General features: G+C 38.8%; 1 protein-coding gene across 3 annotated transcripts in view; it reads right to left on the reverse strand.

Moving 5' to 3' along the window:
* Nucleotides 1-641: 641 nt before the first annotated feature.
* Ndel1 (nudE neurodevelopment protein 1 like 1) overlaps nt 642-15827 on the reverse strand; it is a 33527-nt gene continuing 18341 nt past the window's right edge. For 2 of the 3 annotated variants that reach the window (XM_010614952.3, XM_010614953.3), the window contains exons 7-9: nt 11663-11754; nt 7431-7582; nt 642-996 (exon numbers count right to left, since the gene is read on the reverse strand). In XM_010614952.3, the coding sequence (XP_010613254.1) occupies nt 903-996; nt 7431-7582; nt 11663-11754 (338 nt within the window). In that variant the 3' untranslated portion in view covers nt 642-902. Of the gene's footprint in view, nt 997-4287; nt 4323-7430; nt 7583-11662; nt 11755-15827 lie in introns of all 3 variants that reach the window. The other variant, XM_010614954.3, reaches the window with a different exon arrangement.

The raw sequence follows: 15827 nt of genomic DNA on the forward strand, positions 1-15827 counted from the left end.
TGCAGCATGAGAGTAATCAAAGGATACACAGGGACAATCACTTTTGGTCAGTCTGCCCCTGGGAGCTGGCAGCACCAGCCCCCAGAATTAGGCCACCCAATTCTTCCCTATGCAACTGGATGGACCCTCAAACATGAAAACAAAAATCTGAAAATATCACTCAACTGAAGGACCAGAAAGCTGGTGAGGAGGTTGCCACCTACCTCCGAGTCTGAGGCACGTGGAAGAGGAGGCAACACAGAGGCTCAGCCTTAGGAGTGCCCAGGCCCCGGAGGTTCCTGCCACCTGTGGCTCAGACAGGCATTTCGCTGCTTTGGGAGGCAAGCATATGAAATGGTGACTGCTTATGTAAAATCAGAAGGTGCAGACGATGTTCCCTAATTCAGTGACCTTCCTGACTCTTTAACAGAAACAGGCCCAAACTGTAAGGGTGGAACTGGGGCACATGATTATGAGCACTAAAGATGCTTAGGAGGGAGCTCAGGAAGAGGGCACATGTTAACCCGATTTGGGGGAGAACTGCTAGAGATCTGCAATGTCCTAAACACAACTAAATCCTATCAGCACAGCAGAGTGGGGTCTATGAGGCAGGTGTAATGAATGGGTACTTCTGTATCCAGTGACCAAGTAATACATGTATGTATCACCTTGTGACCCACAAAAGTGCAATCATGTGAAATCAACGGCACTACGGCGAGAAGAGAAAATAGCCAATATTGAGATCGCGCAGAGTCCTGGTGTTGGGCAAGGTCCGGCAGCTGCCACTGCATGCAGCCTGCCCTCTGCCAGCCATGAGGAGGCAGGAAGAGGGACACAGGGCTGGGCCCAGGCACCGAAGGGTGAGGCGTGGGTATCCTGGGTTGTTGGAGGAGGGCAGGAGCCTTCACCTGGAGGCCGGGCACTCACACGCTGAGAGGCAGCATACCCGGTGCCGAAGATGGACGCGAGGAGCCCAGACCAGGAGGAGGCGGAGCTGGGTCAAAGCCGTTTACTGCCCTGTGGGGGTGACCAGAGCAGAGAAGAAGGGAGGGGAGGAGAAAAGATTATCATTTAAAATCACTACACACAATAAAAAATCCATTTGCTTTCTCCTGATAGCCTACTGGTAAAAGGCTGCCCACAAAATGTCAATTGGTGAGAGAATGGAGAATTTACAATCCTTAAGTATGGAGACCATGTGACCTTTCTTGGCAACTTCATCAAACTGACCATTGTGGTCCTGATTTTTTTTTTTTCCTATAGAGTAGGTCTAAATGCCTGATAATAGGGAACCAGGTAAATAAATAATTGTACAATAAAACATTATATAACTATTAAAACTACCTTCCATATAGTTTTTAACAGTATTAGGTAAATATTCCAAATGTACTTAATGAATGCTAAGCAGCACATAAAAAGAAGCAGGCTACTAAACTGCATATGTTCAATGGTATAAAGAAAGGAAAAAGTAAACTATCTATAATATACTAGATTCTATCTATCTTTACATAGACATTACTAAGTAGCTAAATCTAGAATGTGAGGGTTTTTAGACAAACACACATATGAATATAATGTGTGAATTCTATATATACATTATGTATATACACACGTATATAAAACTTAACAATAGTTACTTTTCTTCCCTCTAGGTTAATTTTCTACTACTTCACACTTATTATTTCCAAATATCTTACAATGTACATAAATATCTTAATAAGGAAGAGAAAAATAACTGGTTACAAATTGCTTAGCAAGCAACACCAAATAGACTTTCCTCTGTGGCTACTATGCAGAGGGCCCAGCACTGCACAAGCATTAGAACCAAAGTGCATCAGGTGGAGCTCCCCACCCACTGGCAGCACAGCCACAGGAAGCAGCAAGCCGAGGAGGGAAGAAGGAAGAAGGGGCCTGGTCCTCTCTGAGGCTCAGCCTTGCTGTCCTGAAAAACTTCCTAGGAGAATTTGGCCTAGTAGCCACTTGGGGGGAGAGAACCAACCACAAAGGGACACCTTGCGCTACACTTGCTCACCATGCCCCAGCACCCTGCTTGAACAAGGAGACCAGGGAGCTGAAGGTAAAAGATTCATGGAAAGAGGTTCTCTAAAAAAAAAAAAAGTGGAGGCACATATCCCTGCACCAACTACAGTGTCAGGCTGAAGAGGTAAGAGAAACAGGCATGCAGACTTAACAGAAAACCCCTGGCTATTCTAAAGAATTTGAGTTCCTGTCTTAAGGAAATAAACACACCATATTCAGAATCTGAAATCAAGCCACACACACAGAAACCAAGAGCAAAACTCTGAAAATGTACTTTCTCCTTGATGTACACAGTTCTACTTCAGGTATAGACAGCCTGGATTTTCCCTTTTTAGGCTGAGGGAGGTCTGACTTTCGAGCCTTTGAACACTATAAGTGCCCCCTGCCCGCTCTCCCAAGGCTACATGCCCGTGCCTCTTCTGAGGCAGAAGGCCACATCCTGTGTGCCACTGTGTTGCTCACCTCATAAGCCCCATATGTCATCTGTTTGGCTAGTCCCAGAGTCCTCAATACCTGCTTCTCCCAGGATCCTCAGGAAGAAGTAGAAAAATGGCCTCAGCTTTCAATATGTGAATCTATTTCCCAGCCTCACAGATCACTGCATTAGGGAAAGCTGTCCTACAGAGCCCGTGAAACCCAGCAGAGTGCAGGAGTGCTCTGCGTTGCCAAGAAGATTCTGACACCTGGTCCGCCAGAGCATGCAAAGGAAGCAACCATAAGGATGGCTCCAAATACAGGTTTAGGAGCAGGATACCAGTATTTTCCAGACAGATTGGCTTTTAAGAAATATCAAGTTCATCCCCATGTGACATAGCTAAGGAAACCAAAGTAAGAGAGCTCCAGCCATTAACTCCAGCTCACCTTGTGAACTGTCAGTGGAGAAGTAGGGGGGACCTGCCTCCAAATGTCCAGGAAACTATCTCTTCCCAGTCTCCTCTAGTCAGAGGAGCCTTCAACAAATAACCACTTTGGTGCTCCCAGTACATTATCAGCTCTAATGAGAAAAACAACACAGAACATAAAGGGAGAACTGAAACTAGGTAAGTAATTTATCTGAGGATGTAGAAAGTTAAAATCAGAGGGAAAAGGCAGCTGACCCCAGCATTTTCAGTCTTGTGACACCCTCTCAAATAACTGCAAACATGTGCAATGAAGAAAGGTTCCCAGGAGAAGAAATATTTCCATACACACCAGAATCAGTGAAAGAGCTGCGGGGAAATGTTTTCATGGACCATATCAGACTGAATGTAGGGAACAGGCAAGAATGGTGAGACAGGCTTGGGAATCATAGGTGGGAAAATTACCAGACCTCTACAATTCACAATTTTACTTCAAAGTCTAGTTAAAGAGTGATAAACAGACTCCAGCTAAGAAAAGGTGCTAAGGTCATCTGTAAAATGGCAACAGAAGGAAACAGAAGGAAAGGGAAAAGAGTCAATGTGTTTAATTGCCAGCCAGGAAAGGACAGTAAATCTAACACAGCAGAAATAAAGGAGGGAAAGAACAAGGATGGTACACCTGAGAAAGCAGTACAGAGAAAATAAGGACAATCTAAGCTAATTTAGAACAGCAGGAAACACTCAGAGCTCAGTTTCCCTATTTCAGGGGGTAAAAAGAAACCCAGCAGCTCCAGCCAGCTCAATCTTCAGCCTAGGCTGAGTAAACAGAAAAGCAGCTCTGAAATACATATGGCCTATCTACCAGTCCATTTTAATTCTGGGAATACAAGAGCAATTGCAGAAGCAAAGGAGGCCCCAGTCTGAGAAAACAAGTAATTGGAGGACAGAAGGAACTTCATCCCCATGAAGACAAACGAATGTGATCCTAGGACCTGACAAAGACACACAACCCTACCCTGGACTCTGACATCATCAACACAGTGCCCTGCCCCACATGGTCAGTGCCACCAGGCATCCTATCACAGCTGCCCAAGATTACTGCATTGATGGTTTGTTTTGTTGAGATGGGTTCTCGGTATATTGCCTATGTTGACCTCAAACTCCTGGGCTCAAATGAACCTCTCATCTCAACCTCCCAAGTAGCTGGGACTTCAGGCACATATCCCCACGCATAGCCACTGAAGTGCTTTTGTTCTATACTGCTAAACTAATAATAATAGTATATAGTCAAGGCTCACTCATGGGCTGTAAGTTGGTTAAAGCTGAATCAGCCCCATGCAGTTAGTAAAATCAGTTTGTTAATGTTTCTTCCACCACACGCCATGATTAAGAAAGAAGGAAAGAGAGCACAGCAAACAAATTCAGTTACCCATGAACAACGTGGGAAATATGACTTTTTCTTGCCTAATAAAAAAAAAAGGAAAGAGCATTAAACAGTAATACAAATACTATTTTCATTATCGTGCCTAAAATTAGCCTGTGCCCACCTACACACAGCTCAAAAGAAGTAAGACTGGCTTGCAAAAACAGGACTAGTAAAATATAAGAAACTAAGGCTAAGGAGAAAAAAATACACACATTTATTTTAGAATAAATTCAAATGATTCTACCACTCATGAAATCTGTACCCTTTTAGATGAGGACATAAGGGGTGCTCAGAGGTAGGAGGAACCAATGCCAAGTAGGCACAGCAGCCTGTGTTTGAGGGACTGGCAGAGCGATCTCAGACTAGATAAAAATCTTGGTTCCAAGAAGCTCTCAAAATACTTCCTATAAAGCAAAGTTCTCCATTTAGGTATGGCTTCATGTGGTAAAGCTTCACTACATCTTAAGGTTGTGAAAGGACAGAAAGTAAGGTGAACGTGTGCCCCCACAGGCACAGGAACTACTGATAATTTCTCCTCCAAACAACCCACCTGTGGGGTCTCCAGTTGCTACTGTACAGACTCAAAAGAGGCAGGGCAGGCAAGTTCTAGAGCCAAGGGCATTTTAAAATGGAGTTTTCACATGCTAAAATGGCAAGCCATACTTCTTTAAAGACTGGTTTCTTTTCATTTGTTTTTTGATTTGTTGTTGTTTGAGACAAGGTCTCACTGTGTAGGTTCAGGCTGGCCTTGAATTCACTATGTAGTCCAGCCCAGCCTTGAACTCATGGAGATCTTCCCACCCCAGCCTCCCAAGTGCTGGAATTACAGTCATGGTTCACCACGCTCAGCTAAGACTGGTTTCTTTTCTGCAATCTGCCAGATTTAATGGTAGACCTGGGAGTCAGGCTTTCCCCCTTTCCTTTTGCAACTGGTACACACCACCTTGATTTTTATCTACTGGATAGGTCAGAAGAAGAAAGATGAGAGGTGAAAAGCCAAACAGGCCAGAGAAAGCCAGAATCAGAGCAAAGCAGCAAACCCTCAGAGCTAGCCTCAGGAATATGGTAACTAGACAAAGATTGCTCAAGCAATAGTAGACTAAGATTGCAGTGGGCACCTACAATCCACTTGTCAAATAAATTAATAATTAAACAAGGGCCAGTCCACAAAAGCACTATTTCATTATCCCCACAGTACAAAATAAAATTTGTAAAATACTGGGCCAAAACCAATCGGAAACTTATTGGATCAAAACGTGCCCTTCCAGGTTCAGTCCAGGAAATAAGGCCTACAACTACATCTAGGCTGTTTCCTCAGGGGAAGGGGTCCAGGCAGAGCCCAAGGCCACTCCTGTTTTCACTCTGCACTGAATCTTCCACATCTCCCCAAGACCAAGCATCTCTAGGAATGCCGCCTGGTGCTCTACAAATTGAAGGCAGCAGCAGTAAGCCAGGATAGACAGTGTGTTCTCTCCCTTGTGATCACCCTGAAGCACTTTCTGCATAAAGGCACCTGTCCAACCAACCCAGTTCTGGCCCATGCCTGTTCTCACATCATACACTACGTACCCAAAGTCCATCAAGTACTGATTCCAGAGAGAGACTAGTAACTACTCTACTGGAAGTAATTACAAGTTGCAGGAAAAAATTAGATACTGTTTTCAACACTCTTGAAGCTTTCTTCATATAATTAGGAGGAAAGGGCTACTTTAATGTAGAATCATCTATCCATTTCGTATACTATAACAGTATAAAAACAGAGCACTCCTAAAGTTTACCTGAAACTCCTAAGCCTAGGGAAAATTAGCTTCATACTTGGGCCACCTGGAGAACTCTCAAAATTAGAATAGAGTTCTGCTTCATATGCTGATATTTTAGAGTATGTTTTTAATAGAATGTCCTTTATGAACTGTGTATAGTTCAGGGGTGGAATTCTCTTAAGCAATGGAGATGAACCAGAACACTTCACTATGAGGATGGACAATAAAACTATTTTCAAGAGTGGATTGTGAATCAAATCTGGCCTGCTATAACACATTATAATTATTAAGAACAGCAGAAAATGTAAGCTCCTTTAAGAAATTATGAAAATTTGTTGTCCCTGCATTGCTTCAACAGAAAAAAAAAGAACTACCCATATGACTTAAAGCAGAGACAGAAGAGGGTCATGAGTGCCTAGGTGCTATTGCAGCACAGTTACCTAAGATAAGATGGTCAGCATCCCCAACCACAGGCCATCACAAATTCCCTATATCAAGGCATATCCATAACAAAAGGATTGTCAAGTACTATTTAAATATTAAAGTATCAGGTATAATTACATGTCCTGATATGGGAAGATACTGGTAATATAAGTCATGACAAGCATGTTGCAAAGCAATGTTTAAAGTATAATCCTGGGTGTTGCAAGAAGTTTATAGCAGATACATAAAAATATTATTTTAGATCCTTAAAAATAAGGAATGCAAAAAATAGTATGAAAACAGACAAAAGTTACTTTTTACTTCACATACTTCTATATCAACTAGAATTTTGTGCATTAAGAATATATCACTGCTGGGCTGGGCATTTAGCTCAGTGGTTCCACCACCTGCACAAGCACAAGGTCCCACATTTGATCCCCAGTACCCCCCCCAAAAAAAGAATATATCACCGCTACAATCTTAGGATGATTTTTTAAAAATATCAATCATCCCCAAAAATATTCACTTCATAAAGAAGTTATACCTCCTACACTGAGAATGCTAAATACTTCAGGGTTTGTATATTTCTAAATCTTCAGATAAAAGGTTTGCTAGAGTTTGCATATATGTAATTACAATGCTCTCTTCTGCATTTAAAAAATTTGCTGGGCAAGTCTACTAAGCTGCAAGCACCTGCAGAATGGGTACCACACCCCAGCCAGGCAGAACTTCCTGAGCCCAGCACTGCGGCCTTTTAAGTCTGCTCCCAGAACTAAAGGTTCCCAGGGCAATAGACTCCATGGGGATCAAAATACAACAGACTTTTGTCTCCCAAGATTTGAATGAGAACAGGCTTCAGGTAGGTATATAAAACTGAATTTATCTTAAGATTTCAGTAACCTGAGTTAATAATCTGAAACATTACTGCTCCAAAACTGATCACTTTAAAAGTCCAGAACTTACCCTTTGTCGAAGAAAGACGTGTGCCCTGATCGAGAGAACTTTGTGCCATTACTATTCATCACTCCACAGTTAACATTCCCTGAAATATAAGATTTTCGTGCTGCTTGGTCCTTTGCAAAATTCCTGCAAGCTGCTAACTTGGATTCTAAAGCCTAGAAAAGGGAAAAAGGAATGATGTGGTTGTCATAACAGTAGCTGCACAGAAAATTTTGCATTTCAAAACATTTCTATTTCAAGTCTCAACCCTTACTCTCCCAGTTGATAATAATGGTTAGCTAAGTCCTAACAGAAAAAGCAAATGTTTGTGCTCACTACTTTTCTAATGAGTATTTTACTTACTCCTCTCAGTTTCAGTTTACTGGTTGGGGTTGGGATTGGAGGGGGTGGTGTGTGGATGGGTGTGTGTGTGTGTGTGTGTGATGGGAGCAAGCATTATGAAGAATCCAAAAAATATTTGAAAATATTTTTAATGCAGCCAATTATTTTAATAGGTTCTCAGTCTAGTTTTTTCCACTGTACAAAAATAGATGCAAAAACTTACACCATATCACATGAAATGATTTTATTTCTGAAAGCACACTGTAAAATGTTTACCTGAAACCCTTTATCTGTAATTAAAAATTCGCCTATAATTGATATTGGCTGGCCTTTTAACAGTTGCCTCTAAATCAAGTCCCTGTATACACCTGTCACATCACCTGGCACACACCAAGCTGTCAACAGATGATGTGAAGAGAACAGGAGTTTCTCAACTATTTTCATACATGCAGATATCACCAACTCCCCCCTTTCCATTAACACTTACACTACCCCTAAAAAGGAAAATTAATCTCTGGCAAAATTTTAAAAAGGAAAAAGGATAAAAACACAGTCCTTTCCTGTTATCCATTACACTAAAGTATTAGAAATGCAGAAAAATTAAATCCATAGATAACATACACTTCATTATGAAAATCCATTTGGACATCCCAACCCCATAATTTTAGTGATATGGCAAAAAAAAGACTGCTTTTTCTTTCTCTTCTTCTTTCCTGTGATAAAAATACAATATGCTAATAAAATAATAACTAGAAGGAAAAAAGGTTAATGAACTTGTAGGATGGGCTGAATGACCTCAGTGACTTGTACATATACACATAGTAGATACTGAGAACCATTAATTCTCTATATTCAAAGGAGATACTTGTGCACTTTATTTAAATATCTGCTGAGCATCTATTATATGGCAGGCACAAGTTATGTTTAAGGCACCAGTGAGACATTTAGTACAAACACCTGATCCTTTCAAGATAAAAAGGGTTCTACAGGTTAAGATTTGGAAGCTATCCAAACCCACAATTAGATGAAACCACTGCTGAATAATATCAGAAAGTTAAGTACAGAACTCTTAGCAAAACCAACATTGAAAAGGTGGGCAGATAAAAGACCCAACAAGATGACTAACAGAAATGGGTAGGCAGGTGGGAGCAGTCACAGTATAATCAAAGTCGGGGAAGCAGAAAACAGAACACATTTCAGCGGGAGAGGAGGTCAGTGCTGAATGTCTCAAAAAAATTAGAACCCCACACACTGGATTTGACAGCACTGAGATCATGGTGTGTAGTTTTAGTGGAATGCTAACAATAGCACAGACATGTTTTCAAAAAGCTTAGCCATGAAGGGAAGACAGAAGGGTAATGGCTAAGGAGAGAGGTAGCACAAAAAGAAAGAATAGCTGCTTTAATTTTTGCTTTTTAAGAATAAAAAAATTATGTAAGGGTTAGGAGTATAGTTCAGTGGAAAAGCACATGCTTAGCATTCAGGAAGTCCTGGGTTTGATCCCAGAAGAAGGAAGGTAATATGTAACACATAAACATCACATACAGAGTATACAGTATATGGATAATAGTGCATAATACATAAATATTAACACATATGTAGAGAAATAAAGATGAGAAGGATTGGGATCCAAAACACAGAGAGAAAATTAGCCATGGGCAGGGATCTGATACTTCTTCCATTGAGACGAAAACGAATAATGGCCACAGAGATGACAGGAGGGAAACACCAGAAGGTGAAAAAAGAATTCAATTAAGTTTAAATTTGGTTTTCTTTGGGAAGAGGACACAAGAGTAGGGAAGGAGCTTCCAGTTCAAGTCAGTAGACAGAGTTGTTTCACAAAGAGTTTTGAAATATGCATGAAAATATGTAGAGGTTGATGGATAGCAGCACAGAACGTTTTGGTGACTTCTTAGAAGAGAGATTTAGCTGAATGGGTGAACTGTGTGAGGGCTAAAAATGAAACTGTCATCACCGCTTCTAATAAATTACTTATAGAAGCAGAACAAACAAGACAAGACATGAGGGTAGGGTATAGGAAAATAATCCAAGAATATAAGAAATTCAAGGCTGACAGTGGTGCCACACAGCCCGAGAAGCCAATCAGGATGTTCCCAAAGAGTACGAATGAAAAGCTGGAAGAGACATCACAAAATGTATGTTTCTTCTACCATAAGAAGGAAAGATAATTCAAAATGCTAGGAAAAAGAAAAAGGGTTACAATTATAAATATATCATTTTGCGTAAAAGATAATTAACGAACAAAACGCTAAAAAATACTTGAGTGGCACAAATATAAAGAGCCTAGCTCTTGCCCTGATTACGCAGTAAATGATACCTACATGGGCAACAAACTGTAAAGGCTGTTTGACCAATTTTTCAACTTTTAGAACCAATCAACTGGGAAGGCACAACCAACAGAACTCAAGAAGAGAAAGTGGGGCAGCAGGATGGAAAAGGAGCAAACGGGGTTGAGGTACAGAAGTTTAAGAATAGTTATTTAGGGTTGGGGATATAGTTCGGGGGAAAAATGTATGCCTAACATATGTGAGACCCTGGGTTCAATTCCCAGCACCAACCAACAATAACAAGCACAACAAAAAAGTTATTTAAATTTTTTAAAACTAACCAACAGAAAATAAAAACTAAAAGTAAAATTTGGAAGAGGTGGATTACATTTTTTTTTTTGCTTAAAGTTGATTAAATAAAGATAAAGAAAAATAAGTACACCATTTTAAGTTACAGAGATAAACACCATAATTCTTACAATAAACAGTGTTTTTTTTAAGTAGTTATCTTGGGAGTAAGGAAATATTTTAGTGCTGCATACTGATTTATGCACATTACTTTTTCTAGTAACTATACAATGAGGATTTAGAATGAATCTGATAGAAAATAACCCATTTTATGAGCCAAAAAACACAACATAAGACATCGTGCTATGGTTTTCCACTTCTTTAATAAACTGATAAAATGTAATAATGCAATTTCTACTTTTTTCACAGTGTTTCACACAAAAGTGAAGGGACCATGCATGGTGGGAAGCTATAAGGGTTGATCACTGAAAAAGAAAAGTAAAACCAAATGAGGGAAATGGGAAATGAAGCAAATGCCAAAAACTGCTAACTACAGAGTAATAATGTAAATCTACATGGTCCTATAACTGTTTCAAGTAATCCAACTGTTTGACTATTCCAAATCACAAGTTTCCTTTATGACCAAACGACCATGAAGTCAACAGCAACACATAAGTGAACTGTGGATTCATGGAGGAGTAGGAAGGAAGTGAAAGCAAGAAGTGTGGTAATCCACTAGTCCCAGATAATCTGGTGGATTTAGGCAAAAGGATCACTTGAGCACAGGAGCAACATAGTAAGACTATACATACCTCAAAAAAACATTTTTTTTCAAGAACCAAACTGGTCTGTCATGCAAATAGAGGACCCAAGAACAGTAAGACTGAGTGAGACAAAGAGTATAGTACTAAGTAATGTCACAAGCCAAGTGTTAATATCTCACAAAATAAAAGACAAGGGAACAACTACAAGGATAAAGACAGGGCAAAAACTATGATTAGAGGATGATCAAAGATAATACAGCAGGCCTTAGGAAGTATTTCAGACAAGGATGTGAGCACTGGGCTGCATATACAGCAATGGGGAGACAGGAAAAATGCCAAGTGGTAACCTGAGAGCTCAGGCCCTCTGCACAGGCACAGTAGGCCCAACACTGAAGGTTCTTCCTTGGACTAGTCACTGTTAGTCACTAGATGCTTTTGCTTCTCAGCTTCATTCCAGCTTTTACCACAGGAGGGTATCCATTTTTTTTTCTTCCTTCACTTCAATCAAATTAAAAAACAATTCAATACTACTCTGGCAGTAAAAATGCCTAGTGATAAATAATTGAATGCTTACCCCTACTTTCCGTAAGAGATCCCCCACAATGTTTAGGGCTGATATCCTAGCCGAAGGAGTTAGTGGACTGGTTCCAAAACCATTTGGTATAGCTAAAGAAAAAGAAAAAGACAGTGATGACATTGACAGTTCCCTTTACCTTTGGTTCTATTCTTGATGTTACAAAGCAGGCTACACTCAAGAAATCCACAAACTGTTTCAAACTATAAATACATTATAGAATAGAGATGTCATAAACAGATTTAACCATTCTCCATTTGGTGGATAATTTTGTTTTCCCTTTTATTGAGTTTATTGGTACAATCTAGGTATACAATATAGTTACGTTCATTACTGGGATCCTGCACCTTCACATGACAGGTCTTGGTTCTCATTTGATGGATAACTTAAACCATATTGACTTTTCATTATTACAAATAATGCCACAAAGACCTATCACTAAATGTCTAGTTAAGTACTTCTAGAGAGGAGATTCCTAAAAATAGAACTGCTAGAATAGAAGGATGCCCATTTTTCCACCTTAATAGGCCAAATGCTCCACATAAAAAGTTGTGCCAATATCAGCAATCTGCATAGTGGTGTCCTCAGTAACATAAGATATCATCTCTTTTTGGCAATTGATAGTCATGCTGTCTTAATTTTTATTTCTACAGTAAGGAGGCATCTGAATCTCTCCTCTTCTGGAAATCACCTGTTTATTCTTTGCACCTTTCTATACTTGGCTGTCTACCAATCTGCAGAGCAGATTATGGATATCACCCTTTCATATATATGCTGTATATATGCAGTGTTACATTTCTGTCAAACTTTATGTTTTAGGATGAACACCTTGCTTCCCCATTTCACCATTGTAAAAATGTTCCAAATATTTTCTCCTAATAATTTTCTAAAATTTTTTAACATCTAGGGAGCGGGATATGGTTCAGTAGTAAAACACTTGCCTAGCATGTGTAGGGCCCCTGGGTTCAATCCCCAGCACCACACCCTCCCCACAAAAATGCTTGATAATTTAATGCAGTTGTAATACCCCTAAAGACATGGGGTATGATCTAAACTTTCCTCCTCCTAAAGGATAGCCAACTGTCCTAATACCACTAAACTTCCAACATGTAGGCCTCATGTGCCATAATTACAGGCTGAATTCTTTTAAGTATTTCAATATAGTCTATGCCACTAGAAGTATGCTACTTTTTTCATGTTTTTAAATTTTCACTAAAAAAAAAAAACCCAAAAACTGTATATATTGAGTACCATGTCCTGATTCAATGCATGAAAAGAAGCAAGTTAATATGTTTGAAATTTCAAATGACAAGACCCCTTACTAGCCTTTTTTTTTTCCCCTGGCAGTACTTGAGATTAAACCCAGGGCCTTCATGTTGAGGAATTATATCACCAGCCCTTTTATATTTTGAGACAAGGTTATCACTAGTTTTCTAGGCTGGACTCAAACTTAACATCCTCCTACCTCAGCCTCTCAGACTCCTGAAATTACAGGTGTATACCACCACACCTGGCTAATTATTAGCCTATTTCAAACTTCTCTTGACTATTCTTGCACATATAGTAAAACCAGAATAACTTTACCATCAACTTCTCAATTTTAAAAATCCTGTTAAGGACATTTGTAAGAAGACAAAATTGTAAATTGATTCTTATTCATAATCACAGAATTACCATGATATTTATTCACATCCTCTATCATACTCCTCAGTAAAGGTTTTCAACTATGTTTATTTCTTTATCTTTAAGACAGCATAGTATAATAGTTAAGAGCTTTGAACTGCTGAATATCATTTAGTAACTATGTGACTTTAGGTATATTACTCAAATGTAAAAGGGCAAGTAGCACTTACTATCCAAACACTGTCAATAATCAGTTAATATACTTTTAAAATGTCTACCACACAAGTACTTAATAAATTTTTTGTTTTTTGTTTTTTGTTTTTTAATGTTTGCTTTCCACAGAGTGCTAATCAGCAAACTCTGGGACATTTTGTAAGATTTGGGGTGGCTTTTTTCCTTCTCTTCTAAAATATAATCACACTGGAGGTTAGGCCTTCATCTTATTCACTACTATATTCCCAACATCTGAATAATATATGGCATATAACAAGTATGCAATCTCATACAGATAAACTGCAATACTCTTGTTGGTAGGTAATTCAGAGTCTCATTTCTCTATTCTCAATTTTTGTATTTTAGGTATTATTAAATCTGTGCTTTTAAAGGAGTTGTCATCTTAAATATTTTTGGAAACAGGCACTGTACAAATAAGATGCAATGAAAGACAGGCCACTTTACAGAAATCACCTCTTCAGTCTCGCCACTGACTTCTCTAACCATGAGCCTCTCATATTACCTGTGCTGATTCTCTTGTCCTGAAAATGCAGGGACCAAAGACACAGCAATTTCTAGGCTCATGAAAGTTCCTGCTATCAGTTCCAGTCTTAATATGAATCCATTTGTATAAATATTACTGCCTGGGGTTGACCTCTAATCTGGTGCCAGGGCAGACTCTGTGTCCTGTTGACTCCCCAAGTCCCTGCATAAAAAATCTTTAACAGCTAGCTGTAAAAGAATGTCCACTGCCTTTGGGTGTCACCCAACAAAAGCTTTTAGTGAACTGAAGAATTTTCAGAACTTACCTATATAAATCTAATGGCATGAAACCAGAAGTTTGTTAGTTCTCAAATTATAGTAATAATTTGTATACATAGTAATATTTTGTATCTAAAGTAAATATATAGTTATATATCAAATATATAGTAATATATAGTTATATAGAGTAATAATATATAGCAAAAATTTAATATTAAATTGCAGTAATAATTTAATATTAATCATCCTGAAAAACTGATAGTGAGAGCTTCTCATGATTGCTATAACCTATACTACCTGCTGAGTCCTCAGCAGCAATCTCAAGTGCATACTACTAGTCACTAGTACCATATGACTACACAGCATTTTCACATACCTTATCCCATTTCACCTCATAACAAGTCTAAGACAAGCTAATCATTTGAAATGTAGCTACTACAACTGAGAAACTGAACTTTTTATTGTATTTCATTTAAATTAATAAAAACAGTAATGTGTGGCTAGCGGCTACTGCACTGAACAGCACAGAGAGCTTACTGTACTAATTTCACAGACAGCAAACCTTCTCATATCACTCTAAAAGGTAAAACCCTGTATTTTAAAACTGGGCAGGAAGATAGATAGCTTCAGTTTGGGATAAAAGAAGCTTAAGGAAATGGGAATAGCTGAGATATGATCTGCAAACTGCAAAAAATAAAAAAATTTGAATCGAACTTTGAGAATGCATCCTAAGGTTTTACCTAGTGGCTATTAAATAGTTTTTCTCCTTATCTGGACTAAATAAAACACAGCTCATGGCAAAAGGAATCTTGTCAATGTATCACTCATCAACTACCTTGAACCTCACCTCTGATGATGGCAGCTCCTGAAACATGTAACGATGTACATATCTATCGGCACCAGGCTTATGTGCATCTGACTACACAAAGATTCTCTGTACATGTGTGTGCAAAGCCCTCTAGTTTTCCATGATATAATGTGACAAAAGCAAGAAACAAAACATACAAATTTAAGTATGATCCCAAAACCTGTGTATGATAGAGGAGTACACAAATATACCCAAGCACACACAGAAGGAAAAAAAACTCAAAAGGAAAGCTGCCTTTAAGTGAAAAGATTATAGATGGTTTTTATTTACTGTCTTGTCTGTTCAAAGTTCTTAAATCTTTTCTCCGTGGGGCTGGGTGTGTAGCTAGCCAAGCGGTGGAGCACTGATTAACATATGCAAGCAATGGTTCAATCCCCAACACCACAAAACAAAAAAACTCTACATAAACATGTATTACTGCTGTAACAAAAAATAAATTTTCCTTTAAAACTTTTAAACTTTTTTTATAGTAGCAATGTTTTTTGTTTTATTAATACATGTTTGTAGTGCATAATGATTACATTCATTGCAGGGAAATGGTTCATGTACATAACACATCTCAATCTCCCCCTCCTTTCATCCTTTTTTTTTGCCATCATCAGACTCATTTATTTATGTCCTTATAAAAGATATTAATCATACATAAAAACCTTTAACTTTTAAAAGCAATTTAACTGATTTTTTTTTTTTTTTTTTTTT

The sequence above is a fragment of the Fukomys damarensis genome, unplaced genomic scaffold (assembly GCF_012274545.1).
Source record: "Fukomys damarensis isolate Sample0158 unplaced genomic scaffold, DMR_v1.0_HiC HiC_scaffold_13, whole genome shotgun sequence".
In the NCBI taxonomy this organism is placed as follows: Eukaryota; Metazoa; Chordata; class Mammalia; order Rodentia; family Bathyergidae; genus Fukomys; species Fukomys damarensis.